The sequence below is a fragment of the Oncorhynchus mykiss genome, chromosome 1 (assembly GCF_057628025.1).
Source record: "Oncorhynchus mykiss isolate SJ-2025 chromosome 1, ASM5762802v1, whole genome shotgun sequence".
In the NCBI taxonomy this organism is placed as follows: domain Eukaryota; kingdom Metazoa; phylum Chordata; class Actinopteri; order Salmoniformes; family Salmonidae; genus Oncorhynchus; species Oncorhynchus mykiss.
Genome location: NC_143022.1, coordinates 85096533 through 85119859, shown reverse-complemented (window position 1 = coordinate 85119859; position 23327 = coordinate 85096533). Strand labels below are relative to the sequence as shown.

Below are 23327 nucleotides of genomic sequence, written 5' to 3'. Positions count from 1 at the left end.
CAAAGAATCTGGTAATTGAATATACAGTCTCTGAAAATAATTCTGCATGTAGGAACGATGGAGTAAAATGAGCTGAAGAAGAAGAACCCAACAACAAGTACAAGAAAGCTAACTTTGGCACTACTGCACCGTGTTTTCTGAGATGTAGGCGGTTATTGTTCAGTGTTGCTGTTAAATAAATCGACAAAACAGATGGAAGGCTGTGTACTGTACCTGCATGTGCTGCTCTTCTGCATGACTTCCGCCCTGTGGTACCCCGACAGCTTGCAGAAGCCATCGTTGCTATAGACGATGGGCCAGTCCACGATCTGAGCATTCCCAAGAACAAAATTGGTATCTGTCAAAGATGAGGGGGAACAGAGTAGAAGGTAAGGCTCACTCGTTTGAGATTGCTCAAAGTTATCAACAACACATTACGTGGGGTGGGGGGAAAAGAGTGGAGGCGGGCAGGATTGGGACCAATTACATTTCAGTACAGTCATGATGAGGAACTGAATTGAATTCATAATTTGGAAAGAAAATCCAAATGCATGAATTGAATTTCAGTGAGTTCCAAAAAAACTGAAGTGAAATGGTGTTGACACCAATCCAGGGTCGGCATCGACAGGCGACAGCACAGTCATATCGCACGATGGAAGCCACTGCAGTACAGTGTGAAAACAGAGCAGCAGAATAATCCTTCACATACGGGTACTGTACTCAGTCTCAGACCATCCTTACCCTTAATGCTGAGTAAGTAAGCACTGCATGTGGGGAGGGTTAGTTTCAGTTAGGCTGGAAGGGGTATACATAAGACTGTCATAATGCCTACGTAAGCATGACATAATGCCTGCATAAGCATGACATAATGCCTACATAAGCATGACACCTGGGGCTTCATTTTGACCGAACAAAAATGTGCAGATTGTGTTAGAGAAGTCACTCCCAACACTGGAGACAACAGCATCTATTTCAAAACCACTCATTGTACCTATGAGAAAGTAGACAATCCACACAGGGTTTAAATCAAAGAGTGTAGATTTGTTTTGAAATAGATAGCTATGATGCTGAGTATGTAAAGTGATACCCTTTTTAGCACTGTCAAAATCCCACTCCAAGTGTTCCTGGTACAGTACGTGTACAATTGATGATTTCTCACAGAGAACATTAACTTCTCAGAGGTTTAAAGTAAACTTAAACATCAACAGGTTAACAAATACTACCAGGTGATTATAAAATATGATAGTTTGTTGTTTCTTTCCCTTATGTAATGTAATACCCCTTCAGATATACAGAAAGGCGTAGAAACGCCTGTCTGTCCCAGCCAACAGACTCACTGAAGCTTACCACAGCACACTTCTATGCTGACAATGGCGATTCTATGCCACTAAATAGCACATGTATAATATCACATTTGTATGAATTTGTGATTTTGGGAAGGAAGGAAAAGCAAGCTCTAAAAAAACAATACAAGAGTCAATGTGATGAGGATCATATAGGCTTTTGATCCATTCACAAATGACTGACATAGGAGCTACTCAGACAGCTACAGAGCTAGGAAAGTCTGCAAAGCTTCAACCATTGACCGTATTACCTAACTGGAGTCAACAGGACTCATGCACAGGACTGGCCACACACACACACACACAGTTAATTTGATGTGTTCCACCATCTTTTTATGGAAGAGAAGATACACTGAACAATTCTAAGGATACTTCTGACAAAGGATTCTAGAAAACTCCCAAATCTTAGGGATGGTTTCCACCATATATAAAATCCAGATTTAACCCTTTGCTGACTGCAGAACACAAAGGAAGAAAGACGGAGTCCCAGTTATACTGTACATTCACACCACTGTGCAGTTACATCCCTGTCCCAATATGAGTTGGGTGTAATACCTATGAACAACACTGATCTCTGTTATTCTGCATGTTCAAAGGGAAACTTAACTTCACTCCAATCCTCTAAAGCAACACACACACACACACGTGCGCGCTCTATCGCTCTCTCTCATCACAAACACCCTCTTGAAAGTAGGTTAACGTCTCAGAATCCAGGGGGGAAAATGGGAATAGGAGAATAATTATCGTAGCAGTGTATGTCGAGCTTCAATATTTCATTCCATGCAGCTTTTAAAAGACATGCTACTGTAAATTCCTCCAGGTACTCTGGGCCTTGTATTGTTGCTGGGCAGGATTTAACATTTCTGAAGGCAAAATAGCATTACCATGAGAAAACATGTTTACACAATAGTACCCAAATGAGTTTATATTTGTTCCATACCGTAAACATGGTGTTGTCTGTCTCATTTATGAAACTGCTGTGTTGGCAGTTTGTATCGAATAGTATAGCTTCTGTATTGATCACTAAGACAATATAGCACAGTATGTGTGTGTGTGTGTGTGTGTGTGTGTGTGTGTGCTTCAGTTCTGTCTCCTTGTCGTTAACTTTCAGGAGGTTTCTGGCCTGTCAGCTCTGAGATTAGGGGACTGACAGACACAGGTACATGCCTGACAGACTACAGGGAAATCTCTCTCTTTGTTGATTCCTCCACTATTGCACAATATGTTGTTTACATTGTTGTTATAAAAAAGCACAATTGAATCTGCCAGTACATAGTCAACCTGGCATCCATTAAAAGGGGCATGCTACAGTAGCATACTAAATAACAAAATTATGTCATGTCTGTGGTGTCAAAAAGTCACACGGAATCAACATGGAATGGCAACGAAACACAAACGAAATGTACTACTCAACAATAGAAAATACACAAACTATCTTACCAAACTACAAACTTCCCCAAGATAAATGAAGACAAACACTAACATAACTGACACAAGCACAACTACAGCGCTATGAAGTAGAACGTTCCATGCCAACATGTTATTTTACAATGTTTTTGAAAACAACCGCCGGATGCCGTCGCTGATAGGTAGCTAAACATCCGTCATCTACGCCCCAACAAAGAACAAGTGTCCTAGGAACTGAATTAACAGTCACAAACCGTTACAAGCACAGAACGTCTCCGAAACTTTAACTGGGTAGTGTCTATGAACCAAAATGAGTAGAAGTTAATGATGTTAAATGAAAAGAGAACAGGTGGCAATAAGAAGCAGGTGTCTGTCCCCAGGCCAGGGTTTTAAGCCTATGTCATAGACTTGGATTCATTTGCTTTGCAAATGAACAGCAATTGGTACAGAACAACAGACATAGTACATGGAGTTAATAGACGGTGAGAAGACGGTGAGATTAGGGGGAAAACATGAGCAGCACTACAGAACATGGGTTGGGTTTATACCTGTCTGTCTATGTGATAATGTCCATACTGAAAAGTTGAAAAGAAGAATGGTTAAAGTAACAGTGACAAACTTATTTCAAACAAACTGGTACGTTTCAGTTGAGTGATTTCTGTAATGCTTTTCCCACAACCAACATTTCACACGTCAACATATTGAGTTACACACGTTCTTTGAGCTCTTGAACTAAAAGGAGTAGTTGTGTGACTTTGCAAAATCACAATGAACTAGCTACACAACTTGGGTTATGGCCCGGTCTCAATGCATCATACTAATGCCCTTGTTCACTCTTCCTCCGGAACTTGGATCAATGAGTCCACTCTAATCCATGCCACCTTCTGCCCTGCCCTGCTATGACTGGTGTGTGGAGTAGCTTGGTGTATAATGGCTGCCATGCTTCACCCAGGGTCCTGTTCATTAGGGAACCAAACAGGATAAAATGGACTTGTACACCTAGAGTTACACACACTGTAATGCTTCCCTAATAAACACAACCCTGGTTGGTGCTTCTACTCATTGGTTACCACTATACATCACTAACCAGACAGTGGGGCCCCAATAGACTACAGTTGGGCAACAACGGCTGACAACAGTATTTTCTGAAAATGTTGAATTGACGAGGAGAAAACTTTAATGGATTGAGGACTGTGCCATTCAATTAGTTTATTTTGGTATTACATAAGGTCATTCTTACAAAAGCAAAGGTGTAGTTGATGAGGGATGCTCATGAATGAGAGGGGTGTCCCCAAAATTGGGGTGTGCCTCAAACATGTAGGCCTGGTGCAATTGCACATGGGTAATGTAGCCTGCCCACCTGGCCCCGCCTTGCTGCCTCATTGGATATGGCTGTCTCCTTCCATCCCACCTACTCCTGTCCTACTAATTTGTGTTTCTTTCATATATTTGGTAGGCTACCAATAACCATGTACTTTGTTTTGTTATTTTGGCAGAATTGATTGACCATGCAGTTAAGCAAACTTTCAGTTAACAGTTAGTCCAAACAGCATTTGTAGATTAAGACAAACAAGGCTAAATTAAACATATATTCTTCCTTTTTCAGGGAATTGTGGTGGCAAATAACATTTACTTATATTGAAATAAGTATTTTAATAAATATGTATTAGTGGAGAAGTAAGGAGGAATCTATGCTATTAAGTTAATTAAGAGATTTCACGTCTAGCATAAAAATACACTATATAGGCAAAAGTATGTGGACACCCCTTCAAATAAGTGGATTCGGCTGTTTCTGCCACACCCGTTGCTGACAGGTGTATAAAATCAACCACACAGCCATGCAAACGCTATACACAGTGACTTTCAACGTTGCACAGTCATAGGATGTCACCTTTCCAACAAGTCAGTTCGTCACATTTCTGACCTGCTAGAGCTGCCCACAGTAAGTGCTGTTATCGTGAAGTGGAACAACGGCTCAGCCGCGAAGTGGAAGGCCACACAAGCTCACCGGACGGGACCACTGAGTGCTGACGCACGTAGCGCGTAAAAATCGTATGTTTAAAAAAAATAATATTTGGTTTCAACATTCATTACCGAGTCCCAAGCAACGTCAGCACAAGAACAGTTCGTCAGGAGCTTCACGAAATGGGTTTCCATGGCCGAGCAACCGCACACAATCCTAAAGATCTCCATGTGCAATGTCAAGCATCGGCTGGAGAGGTATAAAGCGAGCCGCCATTGTACTCTGGAAACGCTATCTCTAAAGTAATGAATTTGGCTTTGGCTGACGCCAGGAGAACACTACTTGCCCCAATGCATAGTGCCAACTGTAAAGTTTGGTGGAGGAATAATGGTCAGGGGCTGTTTTTCATGGTTCGGGCTAGGCCCCTTAGTTCCAGTGAAGGGCAATCTTAACGGTACAGCATACAATGACATTCTAGATGAATCTGTGCTTCCAACTTTGTGGAAACAGTTTGGGAAAGGCCCTTTCCTGTTTCAGCATGACAATGCCCCCATGCACAAAGCGAAGTCCATATAGAAATGGTTTGTTGAGATCGTTGTGTGGAAGAAATTGGCTGGCCTGCACAGAGCCCTGAACTCAACCCAATCAAACACCTTAGGGATGAATTGGAACACGGACTGTGAGCCAGGCCTAATCGGCCAACATCAGTGCCCGACCTCACTAATGCTCTTGTGCCTGAATTGAAGCAAGTCCCCGCGGCAATGTTCTAACATCTAGTGGAATGCCTTCCATATTAATGCCATGATTTTGAATGAGATGTTCTAGGAGCAGGTGTCCACATACACTACATTACCAAAAGTATCTTCATGTGTAATCGATGCATAATCATGTGCATAATGAGACCCATACACCGTAGCTACTAGCTACTGTTGTGAAGAACAAACATGTATGGGCCCTGTGTATATAGGTTGGACTACATGTTGAAAACAACAACTATATCCATCCTCTCAAAGCCACACCAATAAAGGGGATGGAACAAAGAGCCTATTATTTTGGGTGTATTTTCTCAAAACGATAAGCAAATAGTATAGTTTAACTAGCCGACAGGCCAAACAACTTTAAAGTGCAATGTAATCATCCTATTTTATTTAGTATATGAAAATGTGTTTATTCAAGATTTATTTTACTGTATAGGCAGACTACGGAGAAATAGCCTAGGCTATTTTTAGGCTGCATCATTTCCAAAATTGTGCGTTGCTGCTGATTCCATGGTAGTAAGGTTGCACTTAGGATAAAATAAAAAGCGACTTTCTGGGGATGGGATGTGCCCAAGCCTGACTGTAAAAAAAAGAGGTGTGCCTGACAAATAGCCTAGTAATTGTATCCCATTTGATAAGTTCATAAACTACCATACAACTTTTACTAAGCATAGATGTTTGGAAAGGACATGGAAAATGTTTCCATTTGTGTCATGGTTATTCCGAAGAGTCCAAGTCACGACGACGTTGAGGAAGAAAAATCGCGCAGTTTCTCGATCCTAGCCATTCGTATGCTTTTTTACATGCCAAATATTTAAAACCCCAACAGAAAAGTTTTTTTTGGGATACTCCATCCTCAAGATAATTATCATAGGCATTACACATCTCATTGGAGCATGATCCTTACCGTTAGATCGTCTGACAATATTTTCTAAAAAAGTGTTTTGAGGGGCTACAAGTCCTCTCCTTCCTCCGGCCATCCTGGTTCGTCATTCAGTCATCCGTGTGTGGAAGCTGTCGGTGGGGCTGTATGCTGTCAGCAAAACTATAACTCCAGACGTCTGTCTTCATGGTCCCTTTTATCTGTACGGAGTGAGTGAGCTTTAGATAAAGAGCTCGTCTACAGCTGCTACTGCTACAAAGACTTCTCCCAGTCGCTGGCTGCGCTTCCCCTGTCTAGCAAGCGCCAACAGCACGTCAGGACGCGCATAGGGAATTATCCTCCGCGCTTGTTTGAGCGCAGCGGCGCGCCTGACTTGTGGTCCACGGGCTTTTGTGGTTCTTCATTCAAACTCCGAGTGCCATCTGCCGGTGATATATGGCAGTGATTCTGAACCCTCTCCTCGGGGACCCCCAGCCGTTCCATGTATTTGATCTATTCCGGAGCTAGCGCACCTAATTCTACTTCTCAAGTCATTATCAAGCTCTTGACTAGGCGAGTTAGTTGGGCCAATTCAGGGCTACAGCAAAATTGTGAAACGTTTGGGGATCCCTGAGGAGAGGTTTGAGAACCACTGATATATGGTATACCATCCCGAAAGAACCATATTATACATCCACTAGAAAAGGAGTTTCCCAAACTCGTTCCTGACCCCCAGGTACACATTTCGGTTTATGACCTAGCACTACACAGATGATTCAAATAATCAAATCTTAATGTTGGTTATTTGAATTAGCTGTGTATTGCTCAAGCAAAAATAAAATAAGTGTAACAGGGCCGCAGGACCCGAGTTTGGGAAACAAATCTAATTTTATTGGTCACATACACATGGTTAGCAGATGTGTAGTAAAATGCTTGTGCTTCTAGTTCCGACCGTGCAGTAATATCTAACAAGTAATCTCACAATTTCACAACAACTACCTTATACACACAAGTGTAAAGGAATGAATAAGAATATGTACATATAAATATATCGATGAGCGATGGCCGAATGGCATAGGCAAGATGCAGTAGATGGTATAGAGTACAGTAAATACATATGAGATGAGTAGTGTAGGTTATGTAAACATTATATAAAGTGGCATTGTTTAAAGTGATACATGTATTACATCCAATTTTTAATTATTAAAGTGGCTAGAGATTTGAGTTAGTATGTTGGCAGCAGCGACTCAATCTTAGTGGTGGCTTGTTAATAGTCTGATGGCCTTGAGATAGAAGCTGTTTTTCAGTCTCTTGGTCCCAGCTTTGATGCACCTGTACTGACCTTCTCCTGACACCACACTCCCGAGGGCCCTCACCTCCTCCCTGTAGGCGTCTAGTCGTTGTTGGTAATCAAGCCTACCACTGTAGTGTCGTCTGCAAACTTGATGATTGAGTTGGAGGCGTGCATGGCCACGCAGTCATGGGTGAACAGGGAGTACAGGAGAGGGCTGAGAACGCACCCTTGCGGGGCCCCAGTGTTGAGGATCAGCGGGGTGGAGATTGTTGTTGTTTCCTACCCTCACCACCTGGGGTCGGCCCATCAGAAAGTCCAGGACCCAGTTGCACAGGTCGGGGTTGAGACCTAGGGTCTCGAGCTTAATGATGGGTTTGGAGGGTACTATGGTGTTAAATTGCTGACCTGTAATCGATGAACAGCATTCTTACATAGGTATTCCTCTTGTCAAAATGGGTTAGGGCAGTGTGCAGTGTGATTACGTCGTCTGTGGACCTATTGGGGCGGTAAGCAAATTGGAGTGGGTCTAGGGTGTCAGGTAGGGTGGAGGTGATATGATCCTTGACTAGTCTCTCAAAGAACTTCATGATGACAGAAGTGAGTGCTACGGGGCAATAGTTGATAGTTACCTTAGCTTTTTTGGGATCAGGAACAATGGTGGCCCTCTTGAAGCATGTGGGAACAGCAGACTTGGATAGGGATTGATTGAATGTGTCCAAAACACACCAGCCAGTTGGTCTGCGCATGCTCTGAGGATGCGGCTAGGGATGCCATCTGGGCCGGCAGCCTTGTGAGGGTTAACACGTTTAAATGTTTTACTCACTTAGGCTGCGGTGAAGGAGAGCCCACAGGTTTTGGTAGCGGGCCGTGTCAGTGGCACTGTATTATCCTCAAAACTAGCAAAGAAGTTGTTTACTTTCTCTGGGAGCAAGACATCGGCGTCCACAACGGGGCTGGTTTTCTTTTTGTAATCCGTGATTGACTGTAGATCCTGCCACATATGTCTTGTGTCTGAGCCGTTGAATTGCGACTCTACTTTGTCTCTATACTGACGCGTAGCTTGTTTGATTGCCTTGGAGGGAATAGCTACACTGTTCATATTCGGTCATGTTTCCAGTCACCTTGCCATGATTAAAAGCAGTGGTTCGCGCTTTAAGTTTTGCACGAAGGCTGCCATCAATACATGGTTTCTGGTTGGGGAAGGTTTTAATAGTCACCGTGGGTAACCTGCACCTTTGAGAGTGAAATGGGCCTTCTTTTGTAGAAATTGTGGGTCTATTTGCATCCTAAACTGTTTAAACACATTCTGAAAGATCATCGTCAAGTACGCCAGTGGTTCTCAAACCTCTCATCGGGACATAAAGCCGTTCCATGTAGGCTACTTGAACTACTCCAGAGCTTGCACACCTGTTTCAACTTGTCAACTGATCATCAAGACCTTTAATAGGTGAATCATATGAGCTAGTGTAGCAGATGGGAGCTGGAAACGCACTCCTTAGCCTGAAGTGTCTCCACTTGCGCTGCCCAAAGCTAGCTTTGCGGTGGCACGAATGGGTAAGATGCTTCAGGAGGGCAGACACATGTTTGTGAGGCAGAGGTGTTGGGTTTGAGCTGAATCAAGAGGAAGTGGAAGCATGCTAAGAGGAAGCATGCTAAGCAAGCAGCATGGCATCCTTTACACTAGTTCAGGCCTACAACATAATTATGAAACATCTGGGGGTACCAAAGGAGAGGTTTGAAACCCACTGATGTATGCACAAGAACATTTGAAATGTATTATGAAGCAAAGAACAGGTTGTTTTTAAATCAGAGCTGGCTTTATAGAGAATTTCCAACACTCCATAGTTCATATACATTACATACATTTCACACCGGAGTCAACCCTCACTCCATCCCCCCACAAAAAGTCAATACTTCCTCGTTATTAACTGGACCATGTCTTGGTTGTGTTGAGGTGACTTAGATGATCCGCAACATATTTATGTTCTGGAAACTTTTGAAACTTGGTCTCTTTAATTTTGAGCCAGTTCTGTGCTCGGCGCTCAGCGGCGTGTCCTCGCTCCTGCTCTGTGGTCATGTATGGTCTGGAGATCCAATACTCATTCTCTGCCTCGCGTTCCAGGTGCACCAGCATGTTGCGTTTCATCTGCCAGGTGATGGCACGTGGCCGGCGGTACTTCCCGATCCACTGCTTCCCAGAGATGCCTTTCCTCAGCAGGGCCATGGTGAGGAACATTGTGAAGGATGGTGGTTCTTCTCAGCAAGACGTGGATTTATAGGCTACAACATGATAGAAACAGAGAAAAATGTGGGTATTGGCTCCATCTTACAGGAGAGGAACATTGATCACTAGCTAGGTGGTAGTGGCAAAACAATGGAGGGAATTTCATCATTGGAATAAAATGTAATTCCCCCTGAAATGTTATCATAAAAAATAAAAAAAATTGAATTAAGAAGTTACATTTTACAATTTAACGTGAGTCATTTAGCAAGTTCCGGCTTACAGTAGTGAGTTTTCTAATGGATGTATAATATGGTAATTTTCGTATAGCCACACGGGACCATATTACATTTGGCAAACTATAAATGACTAGAGATATATGGGTATACAAATGCCATAAAAATGTCAAACAGAACCGCGCATGCACAGAAGCTGTCCCTCTATCCTTGACAAAAACGACGCATCTGCAGCTAATTTACATTTGTTGAACAAAAAATATTATGGACAGGTCTGTCCCATTTTCAGACTAATCCAAGTAATCAGAGTATATCATTTTATGAGTGAAACCCCGAATAATTTATCAAATCATTGACGCGATAAGTATATGTGTTCACTATCAAAGTAAATGCTACTAGCTAGTTGGTAGCATTAGCCTGGCTAGCTACTACAAACTTGTTAAAAAAAATGAATTTATTAGGAAATTATTCCTAGCTCCATTTCTTTTGGATTACCTGTCAGTTATCCGATACAAATCCAGCAATATTGATGTTGTCTTCATGTAATTCGTGCAAAACGTGACCCCAGTCGATTTGAAAGACATTTCTTTCTTCCGCAAATTCTACGGTGTGCAGGAGGAATCAAACCATTTCACATGTAATGACGATTCCATTCCAGCTGGAGGCGCTATTATACCGAGTTGGTTACAAGACCACAGAAACAGTCATCCAGTTGTTTCATCAGAGACGGAATGTTTTCAAACCTCTGGTTTCATATGTTTTTGTTATGATAAGTTAAGACATTTGTACCAATCAAATGTCATGTTCTTCAAAATCAAAGAGGCACTATTTAATGCCTTTAGAAAGCTGCTCAAATCTAATCTGCTAAAATAGGAAAGTATGGTAATTGCAAAGTAGGCACGTGTTGCATTAACCAAATCCTAACCTTACCCTATTTTGTGTGTTTACTTTCTGAATGAGCAAGCAACTCATGATTGATTGTACACCCATATACCTGATGGTACAAAGTTCATATTGAATAGATGGGAGTATAAAAGCAAGTCTATTTAAGTGACTGCCACTTTAAATGCTGTGAAGGTATTAGTATTAGGTCCTGTCCAGTGTGATTGCAAAACAACCCAGTTAGCTGTGAGAATAAAAAAGGAAAAAAGCTCCTGCCAAGTTTTGTAACGAAAGCCCTGCCCGGTGAGATCCCTGTTTCTGTGACTCCCTTTTTCCCACTCCCCTGATTCCTCTCTTTTCCTCTCCTCCCAGCCCCCCTATAATACCAGGAATAGAGAAGGAACTGGGACGCATCTGGACAGCTGGAAATGAAACTGGAGAGACACAAGTCAACCACACTAAGGTAAGGAAAACCTAATCATTCAACAAGATCACAGGCTGAAAAGTTTGGGAAGTTTTAGTCTTGTGACTTTTTGATTATTCTAATGGGGTTTTCATGTGATAATCCCATGCAAACAAACCTTTGATAATGCAGGGGTTTTGATAGGCTACTGTAGCAGAAGAGAATGGGGTACAATATTCTATTAACCATTTTTCATTCATCACTTTAGGAGCTTTAATGCACGTACAGTAGGTCACTGCACAGAGCTCTGTTACAGTTACCCCATAATATGGTCTTAATAATGTTGTCTCGCTTTGTTTGGCCATAGGCAGGGAAGGGAAGGAAAGCCTGATTGTATGGTATATCTGCCTTCAATCATCAAATTATAGTCACTTCCCTTGGTGCATTGTATCCAGTGCCATTTTATATCTAACATGGGTTTTCCTGCTGTCTCCTGCAGATTTATGAGGGGTGTGCCTGCCTGACTGGCACAGCAGCAAAGTTAATCTCTAAGTGTGCACAGAGGGACACGTCTCCTTAACAACATGCAGCATTGACAAAATACTTTCACTCTCCTGGCTTTCACAGCTGTTGTGGACTCCACCTGCACCCATCTCTGTTTCTAGATGCTCTGACATCTCTGAATACTGACCAGGAGGAAGACACAGACAGGCAGGCCGGCCGGCCAGCAAGATGGAGGAATTCTCTACCAGCAACACAGACGGGACAGAGACATGTGCCAAGGAGATAGATCATGGGACTGTGAGGCCCAGGGGCTCACATGGGGACCAGCAGAGAGTTAAAGTTCAACTCCAGTCTGATAACACAGATGCACCGCCACCACCACCGGATAAACACTCCAGCAATGGCTGCCGTGCAATGGAGTCTCTGGATGCTGGATCGAGGCAGAGAGAGTGTGTGACTGTGCCTGCCAGTAAACCTTTGGGTTGCTGCTGTAACGCAAGCTGCAGGAAGGGCCTTGGGCCTTGTGTACTGTGCTGCAGTCAGATCACAGACGTTTGCAAGGACCCTGACAGTAACACTGCAGTCCAGAGAGCAGGGATTTCACCTCAGACGTACACAGTTGATAAAACAGGATATGTTACACAGAGCATTGAAGGTACTGTAGTGCATCACAACACAGATGTACGCAGGAGTGTCATGGAGTTGGAGTCAGAGGAGTTGTCTCCTCTGTGTAATGCAATGACACTATCAGGTGGGGGCAGTAACAAGAACTGGTTTCAGGGCTTGCTCTACCCTGGTACCTCCTTAGGTTATGATAGAGGCAAGGAGGCTGTAGGGGGCAAGGAGTCAGGCTCAGAATCCTCAATGTCCTCAGTGCCATCTTCCACAGGAGTCACTACGGGCAGCTTTGCCTTCTGTCTGGTGGAGGAGGTGACATCATCAACAGTCACCGACACCAGCTCTGTCCATAGACTCAGAGATGTCCACATCAGCCCAGGGGGCAAAGCCGAAACTAAAATGTGCTCTACATTGGCACTCCTTCCCACCAGCCCTTCCAAAAGCCCCACGGCTTTAAAGATGGCCTCAGACAATGGGTTAGGATCTGACTGCGAGACTGAGGATAACTTTTCATATAATATGCAAGAGTGTTCGACGGTCCTGGTCTGTAGATTTTTGAGGGAAAACCAGAGGGCGAAGAAGTCGATGTGTACAGGAACCAGGGCTATCATCAGGACGTTACCCACAGGGAGGATCGCTGAGGAGGCGTGGAACACTGTCTGCAAAAGGGAGCCCCTCCAGGTGTGGGATGAGGATGACCACCACACTTCTGGGGGATACAGTGGACACAGTTCAACCTCTCAGAGTCTACATCTGCAAGTGTGTAAACTTCTCCTTGGAAAAACAGGAGACTTGTTTTTTGAGGTAAGAGCATACACGCAGTTGGCTTTAAAGGTTCAATTGAGCAAAACTGTGTCACTTTTAGTTTAATCCCTAGACTACACTGGACACACACACCTAGACCATACCCACACAAACACATGCACAGCGTGTTTCAGAAAGGAAACGTGTGTCAAAAAGAAAATGGTACAGTGCTACACTATGTAGTGTGAGCCAAAACTCAGGTTGACGTATTTTGGGATGAATCTTATCTTGGAGGCTTAGCTGAGTGATTTCCACTAGATGGGCCAGTGGCAATGTAAAAAAATGTATGAATTTGTTGTTGTTGTTCCTTTTTTTGGTCTTATTTTAAGGTTAGGGTTAGGCATAAGGTTATCAGTTTGCTTAAGGTTAGGTGTAGGTTTCACATCTGATTGTATGACTTTGTAGTGACTTCCCTGCAGAGCTGCCTCTAGTACATGAGTCACCCCAATAAAAGCCAACCTGCAGCCAAAACTCACTGAGCTACAGTGGCAATTGGGGGCAGCCGGGTAGGAGAGCAAAGGGGAGGGGTGGTTAACTAAGTAGAACACTAGAGGCCTGTATTATAGAGGTGCGTCTCAAATGTCACCATATTCCTTATACACTGCACTATTTTTGACCAGAGCCTTATGGGCCCTAGTCAAAAGTAGTGCACTATAAAGGCAATAGGGTGCCATTTGCGACACAGCTACAGGGCCTGGGCTGCTCTGCACTAGTGCTCACACACCCAATGGAAAAGTTAGGCTACACCATTACATCACAATCACTTGGCATATGGTTACAATCTCAACCATGCAAAACAAATACAGTCAGTGGAAAACAAAGCACTCACGCTCCAGAGTTTGTTTTAAGGTGCTGCTGAGTCAAAAACATCAAGCTTCAGGAGACATAAAAGGAACAACTTGCATACTTGGCCTACTTATAGCTTCAACCTGTGGTAATTGTTTGGTAGGTAGACCCAGAGTAGGTGAAAACAGTCACAGCCTATTGAAAGAAGAACCTGTCATATGAGGATGATTAGAGAGAACTGAGAGATGAGGGGATGGTCTGTCTTCAGTCCGCTTTACACCTTCACCAGGAATCATGAGAGATGAGGGGGATGGTCTGTCTTCAGTCCGCTTTACACCTTCACCAGGAATCATGAGAGATGAGGGGATGGTCTGTCTTCAGTCCGCTTTACACCTTCACCAGGAATCATGAGAGATGAGGGGGATGGTCTGTCTTCAGTCTGCTTTACACCTTCACCAGGAATCATGAGAGATGAGGGGGATGGTCTGTCTTCAGTCTGCTTTACACCTTCACCAGGAATCATGAGAGATGAGGGGGATGGTCTGTCTTCAGTCCACTTTACACCTTCACCAGGAATCATGAGAGATGAGGGGGATGGTCTGTCTTCAGTCCGCTTTACACCTTCACCAGGAATCATGAGAGATGAGGGGATGGTCTGTCTTCAGTCCGCTTTACACCTTCACCAGGAATCATGAGAGATGAGGGGGATGGTCTGTCTTCAGTCTGCTTTACACCTTCACCAGGAATCATGAGAGATGAGGGGGATGGTCTGTCTTCAGTCTGCTTTACACATTCACCAGGAATCATGAGAGATGAGGGGATGGTCTGTCTTCAGTCTGCTTTACACCTTCACCAGGAATCATGAGAGATGAGGGGGATGGTCTGTCTTCAGTCTGCTTTACACATTCACCAGGAATCATGAGAGATGAGGGGGATGGTCTGTCTTCAGTCTGCTTTACACCTTCACCAGGAATCATGAAAGATGAGGAGGGTGGTCTGTCTTCAGTCTGCTTTACACCTTCACCAGGAATCATGAGAGATGAGGGGGATGGTCTGTCTTCAGTCTGCTTTACACCTTCACCAGGAATCATGAGAGATGAGGGGATGGTCTGTCTTCAGTCTGCTTTACACCTTCACCAGGAATCATGAGAGATGAGGGGGATGGTCTGTCTTCAGTCCTCTTTACACATTCACCAGGAATCATGAGAAGATGGCGATGTCTGTTTTGACTTTTAAGAAATGTATTTTCTCAGGACCCCAAATGGAAAAATGCCTTTGGGCTTTATTATGTTTTATCCTCAATTATTTTATGAAAAGTTGTTAAAACATGACAGTGTGTACAGTGGTCCAACACAATAAAGAGTTATGAGTACATTCCTAAAAGGGGGAATGAGGAGTGGCATGAGCTCAGAGGGGGTTATGAGCTCAGAGGGGGTTATGATGCAGTCTAGTCTGGGATTCAAATGACAACAAAGTGGGCCCCCTGCCACTTTTGGAGACAAACGTTTTAGAAAAGTATTTACCAATCACAGATTGCCCCTTTAGAAGTCAGTAAACCTCAGAGAATGGACTGCAGACCTTCTCATTCAGTACTTATTCTGCAGCAGCAATAGACTGTACGCTGCTGGTAATAATACATTAGACTGCCACCTAGTGGTATGATATATATTGTTACTTCTCACTTAAACCATTGGCACAGAGAAGTGTCCAATCTAATCTGAAAAACTGATGTTTGCTCCAGTCCAAGCAATGACACACCTGATTCAAATGATCAATAAAATATAGTCTGTAATAAATACTTTATTATTTGGAATTAGGGTAAATTAAATGCTCTCCTTTTGAAAATAAATTGCATGGCCGATTCAACTGACAGCAGAATACATGAAATTAACTGCAACTGTTGTTGTACAATATATATTTGTACTGAGCCACCGTGGACTCACCAGAAAATAAGACTCTAATATCCTTGTTAAGTTATTTCTGTAGAAAATAATACCAGAGTCTGTTTCAGTGATCAGGGTTTAAAGAGGTCATTTCAAGGTTGATTGAACTCAATAGTGTGGGTCAGGGATGAAGACAATGTGATTGGTAACTGTGTGTGTAAAGGACCTCACGCTGCTTGCTTAGCGAGTACCGTTTCCTCCTGAGTCGGCTCATACCAAGGCTTGAACCCATTATCCCAGCCTTGCTAACACATGTGATCACCCTCCTGATGCGTCTTCCCATTCGCACCACGGAAAAGCTGGCTTTTGCGGGCCACTTCAGGCTAAGGAGTGATTTTCATGTGCGTGTGTGTGTCCTGTGTGAGTCTTTTCTTGAGTGCAGTCACTGCCGACCTAACGTGATAGCATAAGACTTTGTTTCCACAATATAGAGATTTTCACGAATCGCCCAAACTGCAGTGGTTTGTGTAGAAGAGCAACGTGATGTGTTTTATAGAGAATGGATGGTCATGTTCTCCTAATAACTCCTCTTACTGATGTCAAGTCTCCCTAACCATATAAGGGGAGCTGCCCCACCCCCGCTCTAGTTTTGCTCCCTCTCTCCTCTTAGGTTTCAGACATGCTCTTTCTCTTCTGTCTGAAATCTCTGTCTCAAACATACTCTAATTGTGGAGGCTGTATTGCATTAGGCATGATTTTCTAATGTAAGTAAAATATATTTTCTTTGTCATTCAGATGGTTTATTCAATGAAAGCAGTAGCACTAGTACTTAACTGACTTTTCTATCAAATGATGCATACTATCATCTTAGTTATTCGTATCAGTGGTGATCGCTCAAGGTAGAGTGTGATTGTGTTCCTGATGGTAAATGCGGGTCGTATTTGTCTCTGTTCAACTGTTAGGTAAAACCCTACAAGATAGGCAGAGTGTTGCTTATGGCAATATATCTTATAGTGTTACAGGGGTTCCGTACATGATCTTGTGGCACAACTATCATTTCAGATGGTTTCATTGCAAACATGCAGTACAGTATATTACATGCATCCTTGTGACAAGTGCTGTAGTATTATAGTCTATGAAAGGCTGTATGGATGGCTGAAGTGATACCAAAAACCTTCACGAGATTCTATTGCAGAGGGATGTGTATCCCTGGTTTGGTGTAATATGTCAGAAAAGTTTCTAGCCAATGTATAGACTGTCCATGGCCAACAGGTCCATGGCCAACAGGTCCATGGCCAACAGGTCCATGGCCAACATCTGTAGCAACCTTCCACAATTTGACAAAAACATATTTTTTTATTTAAGACATTGAGACCTACTGAAGGTCTCTTTTACAAATGTGCCCTGTATGTACAACATAATATACACGTTATACCCAAGCGCTATATATATATATTATATATACTGTATATACACATTAAAATACAAAAACACAGTCATGGGAAGCACAAATAAAATATCACAAATCACCCAGAAAAACAAGTTACATTCCTCCACAAATAAGTCCCCAATCAATCCTTTAAATTGCCCGAACAGCAGCAGAACATCAAAATGTATTACTTTACTAAATTTGTCGTTCTATTTCATTTAATTTAAACAGATAGAAATGTATAAACTGACATGAGCTTTAAGCCATATACAGTATGAAAGGTATTTGAGTAACACTTAACATTGAATGTATCATTTCTAAAGGGGTTGTAAAGAGCTCATCAGTTGTTGATAGACAGTTTAGTTTACAGGTGGTAATAAACATTTATTACTATCTGACAGATATAATCTTTCATTATTGGTTTAGGCCTATAAATCATTGTACACGGGGTTGGGTAGGTTACTTTCTAAATGTAATCCGTTACTAGTTACCTGTCCAAAATTGTAATCACTAACAACGTCTGGATTACCCAAACTCAGTAACGTTATCTGATTACATTCTGTTACTTTTAGATTACTTTCCCCTGTAGAGGCATTAGAAGAAGACAATGTAGGTTACCAATTGAACAACATCTATTGCAGGATAAATCAATGTTAAAGTTTGCATAGCTGGCCGTATATGGATGTTAAATTTTACTTTATGGGTTGGTTATGTAGGCTTCTTCTAACCCATCGCTTTCTACTACATATAATAATAATACCATTAAATTATATCTTTACATTAAAAACCAAGTCTATCAGAATTCCATTCATTCCAATAAATGTTAAACCCCTTGATCTTCAAGAATAGGACTTGGAATTATGGAAATATAGATTAGCCAAATTGTTTTACCTGAGTATAACCCAAAAACTAAGGACTTGTTTGTCACACCCTGATCTGGTTCGCCTGTCCTTGTAATTGTCTCCACCCCCTCCATGTGTTGTGTTTTATCCCCAGTGTATATATCCTTGTGTTTCCTGTCTCTCTGTGCCAGTTTGTCTTGCTTACCAAGTCAACCAGCGTTTTTCCTTGCTCCTATTTTTCCCAGTCTCTGCTTATTTCTAGTCCTCCTGGTTTTGACCCTTGCCTGTCCTGACTCCGAACCCGCCTGCCTGACCACTCTGCCTGGTCTGATTATCAGCCTACCTATCCCCTTGTACTGTTTTTGGACTCCGATCTGGTTTCTGACCCCTGCCTGGCCTGACCTCGAGACTGCCTATCGTCTGGTACTGTTTGGACCTGGTTTATGAATTCTCGTCTGTCCCCAACCTGCCTTTGCGTACTCCCTTTGTTATAATAAATATCGGAGCACTACCATCTGACTCCTGTGTCTGCATTTGGGTCTCGCCTTGTGCCCTTATATTATTAGCCACCCCTCCTCGATGTTTATGATTTTGTTGTCATGGAGGACTGATTGGGCTCATTGATTTGAGTTGAGAAATAAATGCTGCACTCATGGAAGGGCATGCTTTGAGCACTACTGAAAAGTGCTATTTACATGTGAGAAATAAATGCTGCACTCATGGAAGGGCATGCTTTGAGCACTACTGAAAAGTGCTATTTACATGTGAGAAATAAATGCTGCACTCATGGAAGGGCATGCTTTGAGCACTACTGAAAAGTGCTATTTACATGTGAGAAATAAATGCCATGTGCTGCATTTGCCTATTGTTTACCTTTTTGTTGATGACACTTTATCTTGATAATATGCAGCTGTTTAAAGTGCAAATCCACAGATGAAACAATAACAAAATGGATGCCCAGCCTCTGTTTTGGTGAAAAGTTGAGGGATGGGCCTGGAGAAATGTAACCACTCTCAGATGAATAGACAGAGCTATGGAAGCAAGGACTGACCATCCATGAGCCTCCAACTGCTCTTAAACGCTAGTAAAACCAAATGCATGCTTTTCAACCGTTCGCTGCCTGCACCCGCACGCCTGACCAGCATCACCACCCTGGATGGTTCCGACCTTGAATATGTGGACATCTATAAGTACCTAGGTGTCTGGCTAGACTCTAAACTCTCCTTCCAGACCCATATCAAACATCTCCAATCGAAAATCAAATCAAGAGTCGGCTTTCTATTCCGCAACAAAGCCTCCTTCACTCACGCCGCCAAACTTACCCTAGTAAAACTGACTATCCTACCGATCCTCGACTTCGGCGATGTCATCTACAAAATTGCTTCCAACACTCTACTCAGCAAACTGGATGCAGTTTATCACAGTGCCATCCGTTTTGTCACTAAAGCACCTTATACCACCCACCACTGCGACTTGTATGCTCTAGTCGGCTGGCCCTCGCTACATATTCGTCGCCAGACCCACTGGCTCCAGCTCATCTACAAGTCCATGCTAGGTAAAGCTCCGCCTTATCTCAGTTCACTGGTTACGATGGCAACACCCACCCGTAGCACGCGCTCCAGCAGGTGTATCTCACTGATCATCCCTAAAGCCAACACCTCATTTGGCCGCCTTTCGTTCCAGGTCTCTGCTGCCTGTGACTGGAACGAATTGCAAAAATCGCTGAAGTTGGAGACTTTTATCTCCCTCACCAACTTCAAACATCTGCTATCTGAGCAGCTAACCGATCGCTGCAGCTGTACATAGTCTATTGGTAAATAGCCCACCCATTTTTCACCTACCTCATCCCCATACTGTTTTTATTTATTTATTTTTCTGCTCTTTTGCACACCAATATCTCTACCTGTACATAACCAACCATCTGATCATTTATCACTCCAGTGTTAATCTGCATAATTGTAATTATTCGCCTACCTTCTCATGCCTTTTGCACACAATGTATACAGACTCCCCTTTTTTCTACTGTGTTATTGACTTGTTAATTGTTTACTCCATGTGTAACTCTGTGTTTTTTGTTCACACTGCTATGCCTTATCTTGGCCAGGTCGCAGTTGCAAATGAGAACTTGTTCTCAACTAGCCTACCTGGTTAAATAAAGGTGAAATAAAAATTTTTTAAAAAATGATATAAAATGATTGTTTTAACCATGTTATGAGGTTATACAGTGTTATACTCTTGACCTCACCCTTCCCAGTCCCCTCCAACTCACAAGACAGGCAATACTCTTGACCTCACCCTTCCCAATCCCCTCCAACTCACAAGACAGGCAACACTCTTGACCTTGTCTTTACTAGAGGCTGCACGCCTACTAATCTCACTGCAACCCCCCTCCAGGTCTCTGATCACTACTTTGTTTCCTTTTCTGTCTCCCTCTCCTCCAACCATAGCCACTCAGCCCCTACCCAGATGGTCATGTGCCGTCGCAATCTCTCTCTCCCACTACTCACTCCTCTTCTATCCTATAATCTCTCCCTTCTGTTAAATCCTTCTGTCTCCTGGTTCTGCCTCTTCAACCCTAGTCTCATCCTATGACACGCACTGTCCCCTTTCCTCCCGGCCGGCTCGGCCCTCCCCTCCTGGTCCGTGGCTGAGTGACTCATTGCGAGCTTACAGAACAGGGATGCGGGCAGCTGAGTGAAAATGGAGGAAAACGAAACTTCTTTCACTCTCTCCTCTCTACCTTCTATTCCTCTGTATCCACTGCTAAAGCCACTTTCTATCACTCTAAATGTCAAGCTTCTGTCTCTAACCCTAGGAAACGCTTTTCCACTTGCTCCTCCCTCCTTAATCCCTCCCCCCTCCCTCTGTGGACGACTTTGTCAAGCACTTTGAAAAGATTGACGACATCTGCTCCTCATTCACTCGGCCTATTGGGTCCACTGGTCCCAGTCACACAGAACTACTCTGTCTTGACATCTTTCTCCCCTTTCTCTCCAGATGCAATCCTGCAACTAGTGAGGTCCGTTCGCCCATCAACCTGCCTGCTCAACTCCATCCCCTCCTCTCTTCTCCAAACCATCTCTGGAGACCTTCTCCCATTCCTTACTTTTCTCATCACCTCATCCCTGACCACTGGCTGCGTCCCCTCTGATATAAAAAAAACCAAAACTACATACCAGTATACCTTCTTAGTTTCTTTCCAAAACACTTGAGGCCCTCCTCTCTATACACCACGTCACTCAGCTCAGTCACATCCTCACATGGTCTCCTATCAGTGCTGGAGGACACTTAACTACTTTCTCAATATCTCTGCGTGCCTGGCAGATATCTCAGCTTGGATGTCTCCCCACCACCTCAAGCTCAACCAGACAGAATGTAATGTCTCCCCACCACCTCAAGCTCAACCAGACAGAATGTAATGTCATGTCTGTAAGAAAGAAGACACCATGCTGGTTATGATATTTATTTTTTTACCTTTATTTTACTAGGCAAGTCAGTTAAGAACAAATTCTTATTTACAATGACGGCCTAGGAACAGTGGGTTAACTGCCTGTTCAGGGGCAGAACGACAGATTTGTACCTTGTCAGCTCAGGGGTTTGAACTTGCAACCTTCCGGTTACTAGTCCAAATGCTCTAACCACTAGGCTACCCTATCCGCACATATCGTATGGAAGTATGTATGGAAGACTTTCTAAAAGAATGAACATACATGTGTGTTTGTGGTGTGCATGCGTGCGTCCGTTCATTGGTGCGTTCATCTATGTGTTCGGGAGAATAAATGAATTCATGACTATGAGTTCCATACCCTTTAAAGGAACCAAAGGAGGTTAAAGTCCGGTGATGATGTGAATATAATTTCAGAATATTAGACTCCAGGGAATATATGGTTTAGCTAAAGCATATTGTCTGTTAGGTTCTGCCAGCTGGATCCACTTCCCTGTCTCCTCTCTCTCTCCTGGGGTAGTGTGGTGGTCCTAGGGAGGGGTGGTGGTGGGTGGGGGCTGAATGTCCTGGGGTAGGGTGGTGGTCCTAGGGAGGGGTGGTGGTGGGTGTGGGCTGAATGTGCTGGGGTAGTGTGGTGGTCCTAGGGAGGGGTGGTGGTCCTAGGGAGGGGTGGTGGTAGGTGGGGGTTGAATGTCCTGGGGTAGTGTGGTGGTCCTAGGGAGGGGTGGTGGTGGGTGGGGGCTGAATGTCCTGGGGTAGGGTGGTGGTCCTAGGGAGGGGTGGTGGTGGGTGGGGGCTGAATGTGCTGGGGTAGTGTGGTGGTCCTAGGGAGGGGTGGTGGTCCTAGGGAGGGGTGGTGGTGGGTGGGGGCTGAATGTCCTGGGGTAGGGTGGTGGTCCTAGGGAGGGGTGGTGGTGGGTGGGGGCTGAATGTCCTGGGGTAGGGTGGTTGTCCTAGGGAGGGGTGGTGGTGGGTGGGGGCTGAATGTCCTGGGGTAGTGTGGTGGTCCTAGGGAGGGGGGGGGGGGGTGGTCCTAGGGAGGGGTGGTGGTGGGTGGGGGCTGAATGTCCTGGGGTAGTGTGGTGGTCCTAGGGAGGGGGGGGGGTGGTCCTAGGGAGGGGTGGTGGTGGATGGGGGCTGAATGTGCTGGGGTAGTGTGGTGGTCCTAGGGAGGGGTGGTGGTCCTAGGGAGGGGTGGTGGTGGGTGGGGGCTGAATGTGCTGGGGTAGTGTGGTGGTCCTAGGGAGGGGTGGTGGTGGATGGGGGCTGAATGTCCTGGGGTAGTGTGGTGGTCCTAGGGAGGGGTGGTGGTGGGTGGGGGCTGAATGTCCTGGGGTAGTGTGGTGGTCCTAGGGAGGGGTGGTGGTGGATGGGGGCTGAATGTGCTGGGGTAGTGTGGTGGTCCTAGGGAGGGGTGGTGGTGGGTGGGGGCTGAATGTCCTGGGGTAGGGTGGTGGTCCTAGGGAGGGGTAGTGGTGGATGGGGGCTGAATGTGCTGGGGTAGTGTGGTGGTCCTAGGAAGGGGTGGTGGTGGGTGGGGGCTGAATGTGCTGGGGTAGTGTGGTGGTCCTAGGGAGGGGTGGTGGTCCTAGGGAGGGGTGGTGGTAGGTGGGGGCTGAATGTCCTGGGGTAGTGTGGTGGTCCTAGGAAGGGGTGGTGGTGGGTGGG

At 44.3% G+C, this 23327-nt stretch overlaps 3 protein-coding genes across 10 annotated transcripts in view; 1 reads left to right on the top strand and 2 right to left on the bottom strand.

Moving 5' to 3' along the window:
• LOC110530536 (voltage-gated delayed rectifier potassium channel KCNH1-like) overlaps nt 1–6708 on the bottom strand; it is a 99135-nt gene extending 92427 nt beyond the window's left edge. For 3 of the 8 annotated variants that reach the window (XM_036986897.2, XM_036986898.2, XM_090242350.1), the window contains exons 1-3: nt 6358–6677; nt 3278–3304; nt 214–337 (exon numbers count right to left, since the gene is read on the bottom strand). In XM_036986897.2, coding sequence (XP_036842792.1) covers nt 214–337; nt 3278–3304; nt 6358–6430 — 224 coding nt within the window. In that variant the 5' untranslated portion in view covers nt 6431–6677. Of the gene's footprint in view, nt 1–213; nt 338–3277; nt 3305–6357 lie in introns of all 8 variants that reach the window. The other 5 variants (XM_036986899.2, XM_090242351.1, XM_021613755.3 and 2 more) reach the window with 3 other exon arrangements.
• A 2696-nt stretch (nt 6709–9404) lies between these two features.
• Nucleotides 9405–10690, bottom strand: LOC110530526 (large ribosomal subunit protein mL63). The gene is made up of 2 exons (XM_021613691.2): nt 10559–10690; nt 9405–9886 (listed from the first exon to the last, which is right to left on the bottom strand). Exon 2 carries the CDS (start codon nt 9840–9842, stop codon nt 9531–9533), a length of 312 nt encoding a protein of 103 aa, XP_021469366.1. The 5' UTR covers nt 9843–9886; nt 10559–10690; the 3' UTR covers nt 9405–9530.
• A 432-nt stretch (nt 10691–11122) lies between these two features.
• Nucleotides 11123–23327, top strand: part of LOC110530522 (1-phosphatidylinositol 4,5-bisphosphate phosphodiesterase epsilon-1) — a 41862-nt gene continuing 29657 nt past the window's right edge. Inside the window, 2 exon segments of the mRNA XM_090242349.1 lie at nt 11123–11408; nt 11848–13274. Of these exon segments, the coding sequence (XP_090098475.1) occupies nt 12081–13274 (1194 nt within the window). The 5' untranslated portion in view covers nt 11123–11408; nt 11848–12080.

Excerpts from the sequence above, each read along its gene's own strand:
- LOC110530526 (XM_021613691.2), bottom strand. The coding sequence starts at position 9,842 with ATGTTCCTCACCATGGCCCTGCTGAGGAAAGGCATCTCTGGGAAGCAG.